Source organism: Neodiprion virginianus, chromosome 2, assembly GCF_021901495.1.
Source record: "Neodiprion virginianus isolate iyNeoVirg1 chromosome 2, iyNeoVirg1.1, whole genome shotgun sequence".
Classification (NCBI taxonomy): Eukaryota; Metazoa; Arthropoda; class Insecta; order Hymenoptera; family Diprionidae; genus Neodiprion; species Neodiprion virginianus.
The window spans coordinates 16,983,435-17,005,583 of NC_060878.1; the positions used below are offsets into that span (position 1 = coordinate 16,983,435).

At 39.1% G+C, this 22,149-nt stretch overlaps 4 protein-coding genes across 6 annotated transcripts in view; 1 reads left to right on the forward strand and 3 right to left on the reverse strand.

The window, feature by feature from the left end:
- LOC124299284 (flotillin-2) overlaps positions 1–22,149 on the forward strand; it is a 510,013-nt gene that overhangs the window by 468,593 nt on the left and 19,271 nt on the right. The window lies entirely within an intron of this gene.
- On the reverse strand, positions 12–3,753 carry LOC124299263 (glucose dehydrogenase [FAD, quinone]-like). The gene is made up of 3 exons (XM_046752344.1): positions 2,368–3,753; positions 802–1,087; positions 12–725 (listed from the first exon to the last, which is right to left on the reverse strand). The coding sequence occupies exons 1-3, from the start codon at positions 3,588–3,590 to the stop codon at positions 357–359; spliced, it is 1,878 nt and encodes a 625-aa protein (XP_046608300.1). The 5' UTR covers positions 3,591–3,753; the 3' UTR covers positions 12–356.
- LOC124299256 (glucose dehydrogenase [FAD, quinone]-like) lies at positions 3,967–7,003 on the reverse strand. The gene is made up of 3 exons (XM_046752335.1): positions 5,481–7,003; positions 5,136–5,418; positions 3,967–5,056 (listed from the first exon to the last, which is right to left on the reverse strand). Exons 1-3 carry the CDS (start codon positions 6,713–6,715, stop codon positions 4,214–4,216), a joined length of 2,361 nt encoding a protein of 786 aa, XP_046608291.1. The 5' UTR covers positions 6,716–7,003; the 3' UTR covers positions 3,967–4,213.
- Positions 8,978–20,771, reverse strand: LOC124299266 (glucose dehydrogenase [FAD, quinone]-like). 2 transcript variants are annotated; one of them, XM_046752346.1, is made up of 5 exons: positions 20,442–20,771; positions 17,617–17,851; positions 14,812–14,982; positions 11,776–12,422; positions 8,978–11,501 (listed from the first exon to the last, which is right to left on the reverse strand). In XM_046752346.1, the coding sequence occupies exons 2-5, from the start codon at positions 17,822–17,824 to the stop codon at positions 10,653–10,655; spliced, it is 1,875 nt and encodes a 624-aa protein (XP_046608302.1). In that variant the 5' UTR covers positions 17,825–17,851; positions 20,442–20,771; the 3' UTR covers positions 8,978–10,652. The 2 variants fall into 2 exon arrangements, with proteins under 2 accessions (XP_046608302.1, XP_046608303.1); XM_046752347.1 differs by lacking the exon at positions 20,442–20,771 and adding an exon at positions 18,463–18,482.

The following is a 22,149-nucleotide window of genomic DNA, read 5'->3' on the forward strand; positions in this document are numbered from 1 at the left end:
ATATATATTATAACTCTGCAAATATTGATCCTAGCGTTAAAATGATGAAATTAAATTTCCAACAACTTTGGACTCTACCATCTTTGCTCTAAAGTTGTAAATTAACGAGTTATTTCAGAAAAACGAAAAAATTGAACTTTAAATCAAGATGGCGGCGAACGCAATGGCGGGATTTTCCCCAAAATCGAGATTTACACTTCCAACTACCCCCCCAAAGTTTAAGAAAAAAAATCGCTCCCCCTAATTATTTCCATTCAAGGCTATTTTTATGTCTATCTCGACTGGACTAAATGTACGACTATCCACGTAAACAATTATCAAAAACTATTGATGTTCAACCCACTACAGATTCAAAACTATAAGATGCTCCAGTCTTCCTTGATCATGTGTGCAGCTTTTTCAGCGATCATAATGACAGGTGCGTTAATATTACCGGACGGGAGATTTGGCATAATCGAAGCATCGACAACGCGGAGTCGCTTGACACCGTGAACTTCGAGTCTACCGTTCACCACGGCCATAGCATCGCTAGCGGGTCCCATTTTACAGGTGCAACCTGGGTGGTAGATCGTCAACGAGTAGAACCTAGCGTGGCACCGAAAATACTCTTCCGAAGGCAGGCTAAAATGACTACACTCGGGTATCCGGTTCGGGTTGAGACGCGTGTTCAACAACTTCATCGTCGGAGTCTGACTTAAGTTGTATGCGATTAGCGCCCCTTGTACCTGAAACAGTCAACTGTTGACCGAAACGCGTTCGACCATGGTGACCAGTGACGTACGAAACAAATGACTGGCTCACCAAAACGTCAAGGTCGTGCGGGTCGCCGAAGTAGTTCGGCACTATAATCGGCGGACTGTCGGGATCAGCGTCCCTCAACGTAATGTACCCTCTGCTTCTCGGGCGCAACAGTGTCGGGGCCATTTCAAAAGCAGCGTGATCGAGTATATTGCTGAATAAACTATCGAAGAACTCATCTCTGAGATTGTTATTCCGCTTAGCAATGATACTCGACGCTCGTCCGTTTTGGCTCAATGTCGCAAAGTGATACTGGATGTCCGGCCAGTCCAAATCACCGTCGCTAAACCTGTGCAACGAAATTTAAAGGCACTTATCGAGTTGGCCCTCCAAGAAAAACTCTGATTTGCCGTCAATTTCAATCGTCCAGCTTCAGAGTTACCCCAAATCGAGTGCAAATCCTAAATTAAACTTGGGATGGGAATTTACCTCCAAAGTTAACAGTTAAAGATGAATGAGCCATACTATCTGAATCATAAGTTCAGCAAAAAGAACTCAACCATTCCAAAAATCTTTAGTCGTGTTATTTGTCAATGATGGTAAACACGGGTGAAATAATATGCCTCCTATATAACAGAAATGAACCTGAACAAATTCAAAGAACATAAGCTAAAATGTAAAATATTAGTGACAAGGCTTTATAATTGGAACGTTTGAAATTATTGAACTGATGTTTCTGATTAGGTTTTAATATTTTTGGGTTCATTTTCGTCGCTGGCTGAATCACAACTAATTATCTGAGAAACATTCAAGACATACTTTATTATTATAGTATAGTTACCGAGATAACTATTCCAAAAATGTGTTCCCAAGTGAACTCTGAAGATCTCTAAGGTGAAGAAAATAGGCCCAAAAAACATTAGAGCCGGATAAAAAACAGTAAAGTTTGATCATTGTAATATCAAACCTCTTCTGAGATTGTCAATATCTAGAATCTGCTAAAATTTATTCACATTCCATAGTAGGGATGGTTGTAAATTCGTACTCACCATCATTGGCACAAATAACACTACTGGATATTTTTTTAATGTTTTTCCTTCTTTCCCCAAGTTTTGATTCAGGCAATGCGATCGGTCATCGTTATACCCAATGTGTTCAGTATTTATATTCAAAGTTAATGATTTTGTACCCTTTAAAACAGTTGAGTGCAATTATTGACTTGCGGGTTACCATCAAAATCAATGCAGTTAGAGTTCCTAAGGTGAGCTTAATGAAAGAATCGACAGAAAATGATCATCTTGCAAATTCGTAATTGCTTCGATTGGCTCGATGCTACAGAATATACACGTATTGTGCTTTTTCACGTTTCACCGAATTTCACATGATCCTAAAGTTGCAGAATAACAATTTTTCCAATAACAGCATCATTTATACATTCACGTTGCTATCTTCACTCATATCAAAGATGAGAGTCTACCATAAAAAACGGTCAGGTGTAACCATCAAATTCAAGGCTTACCCTCAAACTTGAAGGTAAATCCGGGAATTTCGTAATTATATCGCGAATCTGAACCCCAAAAGTTCGTATTTTTTTTCTGGGCCGGGGGGGGGGGGGGGGGCAACACTTACTTGGTATTGACAAACCCCAACACTTCATTAGTCGAAAGGTCGTACATCGGACCAGTAGCGTTCTTCAAGAAATCCGTCAACGCGGACAACGTCAGCGTATTACTGCCACCAAAATCATTGCTGGAAGTTCCATTAGGCAGATCTATCAAGTATGTGAGTCCACCAAGCGTGATATGGTCCTGAAGGTTTTTGCCGACTCCAGGACTTTCATGAACGAGCTCAAGTCCTAGCTCGTCAAGGTGTTCCCTCGGCCCGACGCCCGAGAGTATCAGAATCTGCGGGGACTGAATCGCGCCGGCCGAGATAATGACCTCCTTCCTAGCGTGGACAGTGTACATCTCTCCACCTCTTCGAAACTGGACAGCATAGGCGATCTTCGTCATAGTGTTGATGAGGATCTTCTGAACGGTGCATTCCGTGCCGATGTGGAGATTCTGCCGCTGGCTCGCCGAGCGAAGGTAGGCCTTGGCAGTGCTACACCTCAGCCCGTCCCTTAATGTGCCGGGAGCCAAGGTGAAGCCTGTCTGAGTGGCGCCGTTGACGTCCACCGCGTTGAATCCCAGCTCCTTACCAGCCTGCAGAAAGAATTCACTCAAGGGTTTGTGGTGTCTGAATTCCTCGACGGTAAGGTAGCCATCCCTTCCGTGGTATGGCGAATCTTCGAGTTCGGGGATCGAGATGTTCTCCGCTTTCTTGAAGTATGGCAGGACGTCGTCATATCCCCATCCTGGATTTCCCGCATCCCTCCACTCATCATAGTCTCGTCCATTTCCCCGGGCATAGATCATGGCATTGAGCACACTGCTTCCGCCGAGCACTTTACCCCTTGGCCAGCTGCAGCGATGGCCTTTCATGCCCTGGCAGTAGCGCGTCGATTGCTCGGTTTTGAAGGACCAATCCAAGTCCGTTAGCTGGAGCATCGGCATCAGCATTGGAACATCCGAAATCGGTGGTTCGTCTCTTCCCGCCTCCAGCGCCAACACCGTCGAACTTCCATCCTCTGACAATCTGTTCGCTATGACGGATCCCGCGGAGCCGCAGCCGATCACAACGTAGTCGTAACTGGGGCTCATGTCCTCCGGGACAACCGGCGTCACTCGATTTCCCTGGTCTACTAAGTCAGGCCGCAGGAGAATTATTAGTACTTCTAATATTCCTATGAATGCCAGGTTAAACCCCGACTGCAGAAGTGCCGCCAAGGCACTTAACGCTTCCATATTCATCTGCCTACGAAGTATTCCAAACTAATTAACCTCACAACGTAACAGAATAGCTCAATATATAACACCAAGTACTTGGTTCTACTGCCCTAGCTTTTGTTCGTCGACTCCATAAATTACAGGTTAGTATTGGGTAATCAGCAATACAGTGTCCATAATTAGTATAATTCAGAACTTGAAACGGACCGATAAACTCGTAGGTTGAAGCATGCATTATTCTTTAGATAAACTAGACGTCTTATAGCACCATTACTCTTCGCTATGATAATAATATTCAAATATTTTATGTGAAAACATACTTCGAGCCTCGATCAATCGGCAAATTTCTCACCACCTCATGGGTAGATAATTCTCCAGTTTGGATAGATAGGGGTCTTATAATAAAACTGATCAAATTAGTTCAATACTGCCACGTCATACGGGCAAACATGTATAATTTTATATTATAAATAAATTTACATAATACGTTATATAAGAGTAAATATTTACAGAACTTAAATATGTCGGAATTTGTTGCGTCTTACGCAATAACGGAGTCACGTGGCGTTTACCAAAAGTAAAGAAATGCTTCATCGAGTTACGTGAAGATTTCGTTATATGTACTTTGTTTGAATATTAAACTTTATTTATGTTTTGTCAATACGGATTTCGGCACAGTTAGTTGCATCATTATTAGTCACGTATTTTGTCGTGAGAAATATTTCTGTGAAATTTTGCCAATTTTTATGAATATTGGAATCGCCTTCATCTTTGTCAGGTATAATTTCGATCTCAAAACCACTCTGCTCCTCAAACTGGTCGTCGATAATATGGCGTTTTAGCTTAACAGCTTCCAACTGATTGTGCACCATCTCTACCTCCTTCTCCCATTCCTCCTTTTCGCGATCGTCGTCCAGATAGTCGGAGTCGTCTTCTAGATCAATTCGCAAGTTCCCACGGCCAACACTGCTGCTAAACCTGTCGATTTGATTATCTCTAAAGGCCATCATCATCTGCTCCTTCTGCTGACCCTGCTTGACTTGTCTATTTCTCAACGCGTGCACGCCCAGAATCCTCAGTTGCTTCTTATCGTCCACTGAATGCTTCGTTAATGGTTTATCGCAGATATCTTCCCAGTCCTCCTTTATCAGATCAGCCGCTTTCTCGGCTATCATGATCGTCGGCGCGTTGGTATTGCCCGTCACGATATTTGGCATCACAGAAGCGTCTACTATCCTCAGTGCGTGTACACCATAAACCCTGAGCCGCGGATCCACTACAGCCATGCGGTCATCGGTTGGGCCCATTTTACAAGTGCTGGTAGGATGATAAATCGTCATCGTGTAATGCTGTGCATGGCAGCGCCAGTAATCATCGGAAGGAAATGCAAAGTGCGCACATTCCGGTATTTTATTTGAATTTGGACGAGCGCCAAATCTCTTCATAGTCGGAGTTTGACTAAGGTTGTAGATAATTTTCGCCCCTTCGACCTGCATAACAAAAACGTTGTCGAAATCGGGTCTACTAATTAATTCGATCAACATTTTTGCGGAGAGAAGCTTTACTAACCAGGATATCCAAATCATGCGGATCGCTGAAATAGTTCGGAACTATGATCGGATGATGCCTTGGATTTGCGTCCTTCAACTTGATGTAACCTCTGCTCTTCGGGCGCAATAACAACGGTACGACGTTGTAGGTATCTTCATAAAGGATGCCCTCGAACATATTCGCGAAAAAATCGTCCTTGAGTCCACATACACGTTTTCCAAACAGCCCACCGTCCGAATTGTCTGCCACCGAAGCGAGGAAAAGCTGAACATCGGGATAATCCATCGTCGCATTGGCATAGCTGAAAGAGAATAGAATGAATGATTTTTAACCATCTTGAATACTTATCTTGAAGATATTTACATCGTGTTTACGAAGCCCATGGCTTCGCATTCTGGAACATTGTAAAGAGCTCCTCTCTCCTCAGCCAAGAATTGCTTGATCGTCGAGAGGGTAAGAAACCTGGGCAATACAAAGCAGATTCCGGTTTTCTCTGGGCAGTCAGAAGGTGAATCGATCAAGTAAGTAAGTCCACCGATGGCTACGTGGTCCTGAAGATTCTTGCCAACGCCAGGGCTGTCATAAATGACTGGAACCCCGACCTCCTCGAGGTGCTCCTTGGGTCCGATTCCCGAGAGCATGAGCACGTGCGGTGACTGCACGGATCCGGCAGAAAGTATGATCTCGTTCCTGGCGTAAACGATGTAGTTTCGACTGCCTCTTCGAAACTTGACACCATAAGCGGTCTTCGTGGTCTCGTGAATGAGGATTTTTTCCACCGTGGAATGAGCGCTGACGTGGAGATTTTTCCGCCGCGATGCGGAACGGAGAAAGGCCTTCGCCGTGCTGCATCGCAACCCATCTCTCAGGGTTCCATGAGAGTAGGAGAAGCCGGTCTGCGTCGCGCCGTTGATGTCGATTTCCTCGTAGCCAATTTCACGACCGGCGGCAAGGAATTGCTTAGCGATCGGCGTGTTGTTCCGAAACCGTTCGATGGTCAAATACCCGCCAGTGCCGTGGAACGGTGACTTGGCGAGTTCGGGGATCATCACGTTCTCGGATTTCTTGAAGTAAGGCAGAACCTCGTCATAACTCCACCCCGTGTTCCCCATGTCCCTCCACTGGTCGTAGTCTCGTCGATTTCCGCGGACATACAGCATAGCGTTGAGCACGCTGCTACCACCGAGCACCTTGCCTCTGGGCCAGTTACACTGATTGTTTATCATCCCCTGGCAGTACTTCGTCGAGGACTCCGTTTTGAACTGCCAGTCCATCGCGGTGAGCTGGAGGGTCGGGAAGACCAATGGCACATCGGACAGGACCGTCTCGTCACCTCCCGCCTCAAGCAGCAAAACGGTCCAATTCTGGTTCTCCGACAGTCTGTTGGCCACGACGCAGCCTGCCGAGCCCCCACCAATCACGATGAAATCGTAGCTCTCGTACATCTTTCTCGTCGATATGATCTGCACGCGGTTGTCCCGGTCGATTATGTCCTGTCGCATCAGCACTATCAGAAACCTGAGGAACACCAGGAAACTCAGCTCCGGACCGTATGACAGAGCTATTCGCGCCGCCGAATACGCGCCCATGACCGTCATCTTGAATGTATCTTATTTTCGCTTCACTTTGTGGATGTGATAATTCACTCGACAGATACGTCAATTTCACTGTCTCAAATCCTCTGGTCGTAGCACGCCTAAGTAACATAAAATCATTATTCTCGAAGAAATAATTGTTTAGTCGACTTAATCCATTAACGTGCAACCGCAATGGTGCAATTTCACTCAATCACCCGGGAAACCGCGTGGTCGACTGACACTTCATAAACACCGCCTTAGGCACTACCAACGAGTTTTGCTGTGTCAGCAGATTCAACGTTTACCTTTCGTGACCAGGCACATACAGTATTTACTTTTAAGAGGCCAGTGGGTTCTGCGCTATATTACAGATATGAATTTGAAGCAAATTACGTACCGCGAGGTGTTTTTTCATACTTGTAACGAAAACTTTATGTTTGTAATCGGAAGTTTTTTAAACAAGTTTTGACATCCTTTTAGCTCATCGTGACCGAGAATACTCACAATGAACGTCTATGTGGCAAGTATAAGACATTTCTGGATTCCAGATAATAAAGTTCGAAATGTATCGAAGGAAGCTATTGAGTACTGGAGAACATACTACACTAATCGGGTCGTTGTATAATTCAATTATAATATTTCTTTTAGACGTATATTTCTCTGCGTGGGTGACTTTTCAATTCCGGAGCTTTCCCACCCGACCCAGTCGTTTTTAATGTTTTATTTTTACCTACGGGAATCTGATCTATTGGGTGAAATTATTTTTTTCAAATATTAGACCACAACCGAAAACGGGCATCGTTGGTTTTTTGATAATATTTTTAAGAAAAGAAAAATAATTTACATGCTGTGACAAGATGTTTATTCATGAGACTTGAACTATCAAACAGTTCTGAAGTGTGTAGTAACATATATAAATTCTTAACGCCTAGATTTTGATAAGCTCTGGCTGTCTGGGCTGTCTATTGTTGAATATTATTGAAATAAATAATCCCATCGAGATTCTGGTCTGAAAATTTCGAATTCCTAATAGAATAGTTCGGTATATACGGAAAATATATTCATTTGCAAATTCAAATAGTCATTCATGCTTACAACGACGTGTTCTCTTAAAGATAAAATTGGTCTTATTATGAAATTCCGTTGTGGCGGTCCTAGCTTTATAGACATAACCAAACAGATATTCAAATGCGTGTACGAATTAGCAAAATAATCCATTTTCGATTAACGGGGGAATTCTAGTGTAGAGGCATGAATTTGAGGTGTTTTTTGAAGTGCTATAAACAAAAAACAAAAAATATTTTTACTATCCATTTTTTTATCAGGCGTTTATTATCATTTCACGATTACAAAAAAAAAAAAACAAGTCAAAAAATACAAAATTGAAAGTGCTATGAGTTGTTGAAGTGGGGGGTACGAAAAAAATTGCGCGCCAATGTTGTCACGATTGCAAGCATTTTCAAAATCAGAAAAAAAAAAAAAAAAAGATTATTAATCTACATAAATGCAGCTATCGTACTAACCAAAAAAAAGTCGAAAAAAAATTTTTTTTTGCCAAATTACGGCTGTCCGAAAAAAATAATACGTTTTTTTTGACTTTTTTGGACGTTTCTGAATTTTTTAAAAATAGTAAAAATTATTATTTCGTTATAATAATGGTTCGTGCGATAGAGACATGTATTGAGAAGATTCTCACCAAATTTCAAGTAAATCGGTTCAATAGAACTTGAGAAATCATGTCAACCGTTTTGAAAAATGTAGTTTTGAGAAAAACGCGTTTAAAGTTTCGAGTAAAATTCGTTCCAGCCGAGCCAGTATTGAAGACGTGTCACTAAAATAGCTATATCTCTGAAAATAATTGAAATTTTGACTTGTCCTTTCAAGGACACATTCTTAAAAGGTTAAGCTTTGAAAATATAAAAAAAAAAAAATCGATTTTTTCAAATTTCTACACTAGAATACCCCCTTAAATCGACCATTCTTTCCTGATTAATCGAGTATAATAATCTATTATGTTTCAAACACGATTGATCGGCTGACTCGATTATTTTTCCTCACAATCGGTTTTTGTTTTTTACTCCCACGAACGGCGCAATACAATACCAATTTATGTAGTTAGACTATCAAGTATTACCATTGTCTTACTTCCTAAGTACCTATTTGACATAATAAGTGAAAGGTAAATGAATATTTTCACCTGAAATTGAAAAATATATTGAATGAAACTATAAATAATTGAAAAACTTTTTTGCTATTAAGACTCCATACTGAAATTTTCATTTCATTTGTACCGTTTCAGAAAAATACGAAATAATTGATTAATCGATTAATTTTTACTGAATCAATTGAGTCGTGTTCAATTATATATTTGAACTTGATTAATCGATGCAGCGATTATTTTCAGCTTACAAGTAGTGCCCATCACTAATTCAGCTTGAATCAAGTTTTCTGTCACTTAATATTGGTACAACGATTTTGCTAAAATGATTAGCTGGTGCAACGCCATATTACTAATATTGTGTTGTTTTTAAAACTCAATATTTAATGAATCACTTTGAAAGTGAGATTGATGGACCTTAATTTTACTGATCTTCATACATGAAGCAATACAACAAATTTCTTCTTATGGTGTGAAAAGAATCTGTATCGTGAAAATTTTCAGATACTTAAGGAAATGTTATCAAAAGTAAAAATGTGTGAGACTTCGAATATGCTGTTCATAGTCCCAGTGACGTATTAATTTATAACACCGGCTTTGTGAAAAATGTGACACTATTGACAATTCTCAATAACCATACATGAAAAAAATTGATAAGATTAGAGACAGCGGTGTAACTCTTTCACAGCTATCTTAACTTATAGTGAATTGTTGTGCATAAAAAGGCAGCCAAGGCACGTCGTTATTCAGCTGAAATAACTCTAAGCAAAAGAGTGATATAACTTTTAATTTTCTTTCATATTGTCAGTTTACATACAACACTAGTTTTTTTCATCATATATTTCTCTTTTCATCTGCAGTGTAGAAAAAAACCGTTTCTATCCCGTGCTACTTATAAGTCAACCCCTAAAACTGTGATGATTTTATAAGCAAGAGTAAATAATATACAAGAAGCAGAGTTTCAAGGTATCACTTACATTTCACATTTATTAATAATACGAGAACATCATTACTCACTCGTATAAATTCGTTTATTTACAAGCTAATCGTGTATATAACATGCAATATACATAAAGCTCATCTCGGAATAGCAATAAATAATTATTTACAATGAGAGTATAACGACCGAGAATTTGCGGTACTTTTGTGCAACAAAATTTCCGTTATCTTAATACAAATTACAAATTTTCACTGTAACTTTCACAATGCACTGAATCTCGCGCAACAATTATTTATATTGTACAGTATACCTTAAAAACTAAATGCATCCTGAGTAACCAAATACTATTGCAGTCTAAAATATCGAAAGATGCCATCTGGTGGCAGAAAATGAACTACATTAATCGAGTCATCGTGTTTGATTATAATAATGATTTTTAAGGGTACGTTTCACTATTTGTTAACTCACAAAAGTATAATCGTTTGCACTGAGTGTTCTGTCTCTATGCACTCGTAGCGTTGAACTGAACGATGAATTGATAACAGGCTGTGGCGCGACACCATGTTGCTGTCATACGTGTTAACGTTGCACTTAACATCTTTATGTAAATTGGTAATTATTTAAAGTGTAAAAGTTAATTTGTTTGATTCAATGTCAAAATATACATATCTTTCACTATCCAATCAGAACTAAAAAATTGAAATAATTCATATTCTAAATTATCTTCTGCTGATCGGAATGAAGTTTTTCCTGATCCACCGAACAATCGTATAAATATTACAAGAGCGTGTAAAATTTTCGATCACACTTCGAAGATCAGTACCAAAAAAATTCAGTCAATCCGTCGAGCCCAAACGTGTTTAAGTCTTTCGCCTCAGCCACTGTTCCTTGATCATGTCGGATCCCTTTTCGCCGACCATGATGGTTGGAGCATTAGTGTTTCCGCTGACGAGATTGGGCATGATCGAAGCGTCGATGACCCTGAGCCCAGAGACGCCATAGACCTTCAATTGGGGGTCCACAACAGCCTCGGGATCCCAATAAGGCCCCATTTTGCAGGTGCCGACGGGATGATAAATGGTCACAGAATAGTACCTAATCATACACTCCCAATATGCGTCGGTGTAGAGCGGGACGTGTTTACATCCGGGGAAATGTATCGGGTTGAGCTCGCTGCCAAATCGTTGAAAGGACTTTGTCCGGCTGAGAGCTACGCCTATTTTGACACCCTCAACAAGAGTTGCCATGTCAAACGGGTCCTTAAAGTAGTTTGGATAGATGAGTGGGTAGTCGAAGGGGTTTTTACTTCGTAACTTAATAATCCCTTTGCTTCTGGGACGCAACAGCATCGGAATGACGCTCCACGTATCCTTGTTGCTAATGGGCCCGAACACTGCGTTGTAAAACCGCTCCGTCAGCCCGTGAGCCTTGCGGATTTGCCGACCGCCATCGGAGTTTGTCGACCCAGAAATAAAGTGCAACTCGATGTCGGGGAAGTCGTCCGAAGCGTTAGCGTACTTTGTATTAACGAAGGCCAGGCCCTCGACACCACCGAGAACCGTCAGTGGCCCATCACCGAGAACGGCGTACTGCATCACTGCCGGGACACTGTGAAGTCTATTCTCGACCATAGACACCTCCTGGTTGACCATGAACGTCAGTCCGCCAAGCCCCACATGGTCTTGAAGATTGTACCCCACCCTAAGATCCTGTTTTGAAATTCAATTTTACGTGGACCATTAGAAACGATGAAATTAGTGACAATACAATTACATATGCTAAAGACTATAATTTCGTACATACTAGCACCTACAGCTGTCTGTTCTCACGATCGAATTATCAAATTCCAACGTTTTTGAAAATATAAAATAGTGTTGGGAAACACGATATGACCAAGCAAGCAATCAAGGAACCACAGAAAAGTCATGGGTTTTTTAAGTTTGAATTGAGTGACCACCCTGTGCCTATCAAAAATACCTTTACCTGTATCACAGGGATGTTGTGCTGAATCAAGTCCTCGCGTGGCCCTATGCCGGACAGCATTAAAATCTGTGGGGAGTTGACCGAACCCCCGGAGACAATGACCTCTTTTGTGGCTCTGATCCGGTGCAGCTTACCGTCTCTGAGAAACTCTACGCCGTAGGTCCTTTTTGAGGTGGGGTCGACGAGAACTCGAGTGACATGAGAATGCATCGCGACGTTCAAGTTCTTCCGCAGTCTGGCCGGTCGCAAAAACGCCTTTCCCGTCGAACAGCGGCTTCCGCGCCTTATCGTCCCCTGGGCTATCATGAAGCCCGTTTGGTACGCTCCGTTTATGTCACGGTTGGCGTATCCCATCTCCTGACCCCCCTGCACAAACGCCGCTGCCAGTGGCGTGTGCCACGGCGCTTCCTGAACGGTCAGATATCCCCCCGTCGAATGGTACGACGTCTTCGCCAAGTATGGGTTCAGGTTGTCTTCCGACTTCTTGAAGTAGTACAGCGCCTGGTCCGAGCCCCAACCGGGATTACCTTGCGCCTCCCACGTGTCGTAGTCCTTCTTGTTTCCCCGCAGGTACAGCATGTAGTTCAGCACACTGCTGCCTCCTATTACTTTGCCACGTGGCCAGTTGCACCGACCATTTTGCATTGCTGGAATGAAAAAGTCTCTCGAATGCTTCTTTTCTTTCAATTTTATACATTATTACCAACTCAACTGTAATGACAACTTTATTGCCTTGAAAAGCGGGACTAAAACACCATATGATTCCCTCTTAGACTATTTTCCCGCATTTGCGGAGGAAAATTTCTTATTTCGCGCTCATTTGCAGGAAAAAATATCACTTTTCTCCCACTAATAGGTTAACCACGTTTCAAGTCAAAAAAGTGGCACAGTGAGGTTTGGGAATAAATCCTCCAAGCAACACGGGAATAAAGCCTATTATTCCTTCTTATGATTACTGCCCTCGCTTCGCACAGGTAGTAAACCCACCAGGGGAATAATCTCCGACGTTATTCCCTTGTTACAGAATGTACTATTACTTGCTTGGCAGAAATAAATTCATTTAGCTGGTTAACTGAAGCCACGGCCTGCCGTCAAATATATACGAATAACAAATCTTATCTTGGGTGGCCAATTCTTTTTAATGCAAATTGAGATCAAGTTTGACGATTCCCTAACTCATTTAAAGAAAAAGTTACAGATTTTTGTAGTTGCATTAATTTTTATTGCAGTAATGGCTACTGACTTTACAATTATTGGAATTATTATTGTGGTAATATTCGATAAATTCAGAATTACATTATGCTTAATTAATACCGCAACGGGTAACAGTTTTGGATTGATAATAAATTATCCATTCTAAAAATATGGATACTTCATGCTCAACTTAAGCATTAGTAACTGATGATTCGACAGTTTATGTTTTTTAAATATATCTATAGAGATCCCATAGTTACCCCAAGGAGATGCAACATTTTCTTGTTGTGGGAATTTTGATAGGTTTAAAAAAATAACGATTACCGACGGAAAGAAGTTCTGATTATTGGGAAAACAAGATTATTTACTCAAAAACAATTAAAATTTACAATAAAAAATTATGCTGCTTTTACCATCGTTCCTATACCCGGAAAAACATTATTTTCCGCCCATAAAAAAATAGGAAATAATTGAATATGCTAGAATCTGCGTTACTCTAATATGACTAGACTAGAAATTATCATTGAAAAATACTACCTATTGCAGTTAATTTCCACGTTGAGAAATCAAAACTTTTAGAAAAAAAAATTCTCTTTTATAAAATAAAAAAATTTTTTAAGTAAAATTTTTACCGTAGATGTTTTCAAATAAATGCTGTACCAGAACTTTCATTTTTCGATTCTAAAACCGGCGTGAAGCATTAAAGTAATTTTTGCTTTCAAAATAATTATGGATCTTACGATTAATGCATTAATTAAATTATGAATAAGATAAAATAATGGACTGAGTTTATTTTTTATTATTACGATTATTTCTACAAATCAATGTAAATTGTAAAATCGTGTATCAGGAACCATATCAACCTAGACTGAAATTATTATTGGAATAATGCATAAGGGTAAAGTTAATCTATATCCTCCAATTATACATAATGTTCAAAATAACCCATTGTCCATGATTAAAATAATGAACAATGATGAATTAAGTACACTATTCACTATAAAATTAATTATCAATGAAATTGATAATACATCATTGAAATAATGCATTTTTCGTAACTCAGGAAAGTAACAATAATCCACCTGTGAAAAAATTTGATTGTCAATTTTTAATTAAAAAAAAAATTGCGGTTATTGCAGAAGCTGATTATTTTTACTATGTTAGCTTGGTGGACTGTCAGTATGAGAAGCATTCCGCTTTAAATGACTTCAATTTATGCAGCCGTTCCATATGTGTTAATCGAGTGAAAGTTACGAAGTTACACTAACTTCAAAGATCTGCCCTCACGGAAAAAAACCCCAAATTGGATGTAAATTCGTACCCCTAACTTTTTTCTTATGGGAAATTAGCATTATCTTTGAGTTTAGGGTACGAATTTACACCCAAGTAGGGGTTTTTTTCCGTGAGGGTGTAACTTTTGAACGTCTCAATTCACACGCAAACGGCTATATTCGAACATGCATTTGAAAAAATATGTGTATACGTGTAATTCCAATTTTCTCACAATTCTCGAAAAATTCTCTAGAATTTAATTTTTGTTCCGATTATTTTGATATCGATAACATGATGGAAGTGTCTTTGCTTTTACAATTTTCATTGCACTTTAGAAATTTTTGATTCACGCAATTAAAAACGTAATCGAAAACTTCAGCTGAATCAAATCCAAAAAAGATCTTCTAAATTCAAAAATATACATTTGGATGCATGATGTTTTTTTTTTCTAAATTTTACAAATATATAGAACTTGAACGAATGAGCAAATATCGGCACCAGAAAATTTACTCCAAAGATATCAAAATTCGAAAGTTTAGTTATCTTGCACACCATATTTTAATATCATACCCAAACATGAATCTCCTTGCGGTTCCGTTTTATACTTCCAGTCGAGCTGACTAAGTTGTAAGTAACCAGCGAGCACAGGGACATCTGAAATCTCTGTCTCATCTCCTCCAGCTTCCAGTATCAAAACATTCCAATCTTCTACTTCCGAAAGGCGACTTGCCACAACCGCACCTATAAAATGATTTTCCCACAACATCAAGCTATTTCGATATGTTTGCGTCGTTGAAAATATATGAAAAATAAACCATTAGTAAAAAAAAGCATAACGTGATCCTAGCAGAAATTAGATGAAACATCAGAGCGGAGATTATCAAGGAGCTTGGAAAAATCATTTAAAAATCCCATTTTATTCCAGTATCAGTTTAACGACACATGTAATAAATATACAGATTGTTACGATTAATGCGTCCGCATATAAAAAGTTGAACAGTAAAATTAGAGTGATGAATTTTGAACAGTATAATTTTTTATTCTTATCACTTTGTATACATGAAACTTTTGCCACATACGTATAAAAAATACACGAGTGCAGTATTGTGCAAGGAAGACCTTCGCACGTGCTGTTTACTGTACAATGACATTGACACTGAGGCACGTTGCACGTGAACGTAAACATTTCATCAAAGCATACGGCAACGTTGCGGGATTCGGGCTAAAACTAATTTCCGCCTTTTTACTGATAAACAACATCGGCGATGATTACGCGTTTGCAATAGATGTGAAGTGACGCACAAAGAATAAACCGAGTGAGGATACACGTGACACATGTATGTACGTCACCAACTTTCTCTGGCAGTGATTCAAATTCTAGCAGAATATCGACAATATGGTAATATAACGGCGATTTCCTTTTCTGTGTCCTAAAATTATTTCGCAAGACATTTAGAACACGTTCATCGTAAAACAAATTAGCTCAACTACATCAAGGCAATCTGATTATGCACAGTGCAATGCTTTGTTCAAAACCAAAAACAATCAACACGGTTGCAATAGAATATTGAGAAATTAAAATGTCATCGGAGAAAGTTCTCCGGAATAATATCAAAACGTGAGAAAAATTTTCTATCGTATTTCTGGTATTTCAAAATTTGATTCTCATCAATTACATTTCTACAAATGAAACGCTGCACTTCGCCCAACATAACCCAACAAATATGGTGGCGATGTGGGAAATCAGCTGACCATGGTTTTACGTATAAAGGACCCCGCAGAATCCTTATGGAAATTGGCTCCTGGTCGAATCGGCTAGATTTTCAGTATGTTATAGTACATATCCTCCCGATCAAAAGTTTTCCTGGACAGAAGTCCCAAAAATCAGTAGTTTCCCAGCTACAGGTTTCGGAAGAAAGTTGTCTAGATTTTCGGACATCCATATATTTCGTAATTTTCATGGACTATGAAGCCTGTATCTGGGAAAGTCAATTTCCATAAGGGTACTGCGGGGTTCTTTGACAAGTGTATCAAATCATGGAAAACTCCGTGCAAGTTACCGTAGATTTAACTTCACACGTTGAGCTGTTTTTCTGGAAAAATAGGAAAGAAATAGTATATTGCGTTACAAGTGCGAAAAATAGGCGATATCTAACGAGTGCGAAGTTTGCGCCGCAAAGGTGAGTGCTGCGTTTTCACAGAGTACAACATAGGAGAGAAACGTCTAACGGATATACCGTAAAAATTTGATTTCCAAAAACCTAACGTTTGCTGACGTTGTTGTAGGCAAGGGGGCGGACACTTCTTCCGATTTAGTATTTTGTAAGCTACACTCGCATAGAATCCAACGTATACAGTACCGTCCATAAGTTTGAGATCACTTTTTGAATTTTCGATTGAGACAAAAAGTTAGGTACCTCGGCCAAAAAAGCCGTAAATAAATGTTTCAGGTCACATTTGAAAGTACTAATAATCAGCTCCGTTAACTTTTTTGTAAAATTCTCTAAGACTTTTTTAGCAATCACTGGGTGATGTTCAACATGTTGTTTTTTGCGATTTTCATACTCTATTAAAGTCACACGTAATTTGTTGAGAAACAGTAATAGGAATTTTTTTTCCAGAAGGATTTTGAAACGGTCGAGATTCAGCTTCAATTTCGTTTTTTGAATAATTTTTGGCAATACCTTGTTGCAACTTGCGTTACTCAACTTTTTGATTAATATTTCAGTGTTCGGAAAATCCTTTGTAACTCGATAATTATGGAGTGTAAAATTAAATGTCAATAGGGAAAAAGGTTGAATTATTTTATTTGGTACGTATCAAAATTTTTTTAGAAGCTTGATTAGACATTTTTAATGACCATCTTTGACTTCGCCCCTTACACCCCCACCACCGCTGGCCATTCGTGATTTTGATCGCTACCCGTGCGTAAAATCGCATTTTACTCACTAGTTGCATGACATGCAATTACCGCACGTTCGGAAATGGGACACGCTCCACAGTTTTCAAAATCGAATTTCTCAAACAGGTATTGCAATAAATACCGTATGTCACGCGTGCGGATGGGTGAGACCTGAATCATGCGATTACAGCACTTCCCTTCGACTCGTGGTGCCAGCTTCGCACTCGTATGAACGCAGCACTCGTCTTCGGTTCACGCTACAATCGTCACACTCGTCGGAAACCGCCTATGCATATGCAACTGCTTTTCGTTTGTTACGTTTTTTTTTTTTTGGTGGATCAAATTGTAATGAGTCAATTGCAAGTCATAAGTTACATTTGTATTTTATCTCGCCTTAATTACAAAATTTGGAATTAAAATATAATCAATTTCAAATTGCAACTAGGCGGTGCCTAATACTTCACATAACGCACCTGCTGATCCTGCTCCAATTACTATGAAATCATACGCTGGCAAGAGAAGTTCTGATGGTACGTCGATCGGCCTCGATTCCGGATCCATTACTTCGAACTGGAAGTAAGCTATAGCTGCAGCTAACACTGGAAAGAACCAGGCGAGATTTCCCGCTGCAGAACTCAATGCACCGCCTAGAAGCACCGGGAGACCGGCTACGCCACTCATTTTTGCTGGTTCGCTTCAAGCTTTTCTCTGAAATATGACACAAAATCGTTATGATAATAATATTTTGACCGACGTTGAATACATTCAAGGGGGATGCAGATGTTGGATGAATATATATTTTTTTGTACCATTTTATAAGAATAATTTTTAAAATTACAGTTGTAACAGATATCATACCGGAAAATTAATAAAACTTTTTTTTAAGTAATAATCTGCTGAAATATGAACTGCGATTCAACTTTCAAATAATTGGATGAAAAATGATAACATCGTATTTTTTTAACTGACTGAACACTAAATGAAAAAAAAATTTGTCCGTCATCTGCGGGTTATCCAAATTTTTCGTACTCATTAAAGAATTTTATAAAAAATATAGCTAAAAAATTCTACTAGTCGATGTTATTGAAAATTACATTCTGCTACTTCAATAGATCGAAATGATAAGTCAATGGTTCTAATATCTTTTTAATTCTGATAATTATACTTATCGATAATCTGGACAGTTTTGAGTGAAAACTGTGTGAATGAGACCGATTAAAAGAAGACAAAATAATCAAATACATAAATCTGCTGTAAAACACAATTATTCCAATAATCACGGAATAAGAAAACACATTTCGCTTCTGTCTTTTACTTACATTAATTATTATATCTTTGGATTTATCTTGCTACCAATGCACTGAACCCCGTGAAATTACTGTTAATTACCATCAGTCGACGTGCGAGTGAAAGTTAATGATTTTTTTTTAAAAACGCCGCAAACAGGAATTGACCGAATTTGCCTCAGTCGCAATAAAAGCACCACTCACGTTGTCATGAAAACTGATCATTTCTGATCATGAAAATAGTTGCCATTATCGTTGGTGAAATTTTCGATAAATCATTGAACGTATATCGAACTCGTGTTGTGACCGACACATTTAACAACGCGGTTGAAAAATTCAATTCAGCTCGGGTAATTCCTGAAAGACAGACGCGGTGTGACTGGCTCCATTTTTACAACAGGTGAGCGAGGATGATAGCCATCCTCAGGAGGGGAAACTTTCTACCACCTCAAAATCCAAGCCCCTACCGCAACTGTCACCTATTGCAATTTGCCAGCCAGCCGATGACTACTAATAGATCCGTGGGACGTGATCGCCAAGTATATCTAGATTCTTTAATGCGTAACATTCTTTCACTTTTCCTGGGGAATATAATACCGTACCGAATCGAGGGGTTCGTGTGTTTCAAATCACGTTACATTTAAATAAAGAGATAAGTGTTTGGATTATCTAGTATATCTGAGGAGAAGTCAGTTGAATTCAATTGGAATCACGTGAATTCACACCAAGTCACTTGAAGTAATTCTAAGTCACATCGAGTGATTAGAATTAAATTAAAGTCCTCTGATTTAAGCAAATCAGATTGAGACATTTGACATCGCTTTAAATCATTCAAATTCAACAACTTAAAATTATGTAAACTTATGCGAATTCACATGAAGTCAGTTCAAGTATATAAAAAAACTTTGAAGCCATTTACATTAAATCGAAGTCTATTAACCTCCTAGAGTTACTCGACGCCATTGAAAATTATTTAAAGTCATTCCAACTTAATTAAAGTCTTGCAACTTGATGAATTAACTTGAATTAACATCACAATAATTCACATCAATTCACTGAAAGCAGCTTGTAGCTTTTTGAATTCAATTAAAGTTTTTTGACCTCCATATTCCCGGTATTATAACTATAAATTCAATGCAACTAAACTTTCATGAATTTCTATGAAACTTACCTGATCCAATTTCACACCAAGTAATATACCTCTTTCTTTTAAATCTTTTAGAAATTTTTATTCAATAATAAATTTTAATAAAAAATAAAAAAACAATTTTAAAAAATTTTTTTAAGACTTTTAAAATTTCAAAATCGAGTTGCATACTATTTGGTGAATCGCAAATAATTCCAAATGCGTGAACATCATATTAAATTAACATACCGATTTTTGACACTGTGTTAGTCGATACGCGATGAATTGCACGTAGGGATAAAGAATACGGTTCAAAGTAACAGTGACGTAGTGTGTACCGTAAGTCGTACGTGATTTGAATACCTGCCGACGATTTGAATGCCAACTTTTGTCGTACTTTCTGGAGTGCTTAAGTAAGTTTCGTAACTATTACCGAGTTGTGTAATCAATTTAGCCTGATCGATCGATTCTGTTTAATTAGAATACACTGTTTCATCGGCGCCCTCGAATTGCCGACAAATTGACATGCATCCTTCGACATCTGAAAAACGCTTCGATTGTTCGATACTTTGAGGCTAAAGAGCAATGAAATATAGGTTTGCGGGTCACCGTTGAGACCGACCATCAAGTGTCGCGACAATTTCTATTTGGATTTTCAATGTAACTTGTAAACTCGCTGGATCTGTAATACGTCAACTCGAGATGCTATAGCTCCCATTCCCTGTTACCACAACAGTTTTCCCAATAATTACACCGCTTTCCATCGCGCTAACAGAAACGAAATTGATACTCCGTTTGCGGGGCTATGATTCTCAAAATCTTCACGATTCACATCAAAGTACAGGATGAATTTAGAGTCTGAAATCAAAGCACTCCGAGTATTTACCCAACCAGTCAGTCCAAGTCTGAAATTCTGGTGAACCATCGACTCCAAGGTTCCTTCCATCAGTGTGCAAATCAAGTCCTGCGAACAACTTTGCACATTGAGTTCGAGAGATTTCCTGATTCATGGCATGATGGGTCGATTTCACTGCCCTTTCAGCATCGCCAGAAGCTCAGCAAGTAGTTCGTTCCCTCGGCAACGACTTCGGCACTCAACCATTGACACTCAATGTCGCGTCCGACATTCCAGAGACCCGACAACACACTGACCGTGGCCTTGCCCGGGTGATGATCGTGATGCTGAGTCTATTCATTCAGAACACCGCTGTAGCTCCACAGACCCGGTTTACGCCTCATAACGGTCACCGACTCCCTCCTCTCTTCTTCCGGTAGACCAGCCACCTCCAATCCTCTCCCTGATGTCCTATACAAAGTATAAGGTATACCTGCTTCGTGTCTCGGCGCACGTTCACTTCTTTCCATCCACACTTTTGCGATGGGATTTTTTTCCATTCCATTTTTGCCCTGTTTTCACGCGTTGGACGATTTGCCCGCCATTTATTATTTTTTTTTTTTTCTTGCCTTTTTATTTACCATCGCTCAATTTATGAAATAGAACAACATTTAAGACGCCGTCGTATCTGCTTTCAGAATTCAAAATGTTCTAGAATGTTGACGTTGATCTTCATGCACCGATGAAGAACTAACGACTCGGTTGCAGGAATTATTTTTTTTTTCTGCCGTAGTCTGTGTTTCCAACAAAGAGAAATAGGAAGTCGAAAAGTATTGAACTGTATCAATTTTGCAAGCGTAACACTCAATTTTCATACCCGTCACTCGCAATTACCAGTGTTTTTGATTTTTCATAATGATGGAAAAGAGGATGATTTTCGATAGGAACTTTTAACTTTTTACGGTTTAAAAATTCTACTAATCCTATCCGAGTCCTGTTGATTGTCAGTTATATAGTCCAATCCCGCTTAGCTATAATTCACAATAAGCTCAAACTGCAGATTAATTCTTATGGATTTTGAACTGATGTCGCAAATATTGCGTCATTCACAACAACTCGGCAAAGTGTCACAAACTCAAACTGCCATCGACTGTGTAATCGAGACTGACTAACAGTAAACGCAAGCGCTATATGGTATTCAGCCGACGAAAACGAAGCGCTTTCCAAACTTAAGATCGTAAGACGCGTCCTGCGTAACCTTCACGAACCTTTTTAAGAATTATTGCGTCACACAATCAATGAAATCATTTCATCATCATCTTTGATTTTACTAATTCAGAACCGACAATATTGCAATTAATATACTCGCCAGCGAAATAACCAAAACTGTTGAAGTAAAATCTCAAAACACAGCTCAGAAATGAAGTATCTCTTAAAGAATTCAAAACTTTTTTCGCAATGTCGAATTAAATCCATCAGGCACTTTGCTCAATTTCGACAGTACTCAAGAATGTTACTATGATGCGATAATTGTATCACTTTTGTCCTACTTTTAGTAAACAAACTAATGAACAAAGGATGTTGTACATGTGTTTCCCTTTTTGTAAATGCTTTTCTTGCTACCTTAGCAATTGTTTTCTTAAAACTTCTGATAGCTCACATAAAACTAACAGACAAACACTGTACTGAACGAGTCGGAACTTATGTAAAATTCTGTGATTATATCAGCATTTTTTGGCAATCACCTTCTTAGCGCAAA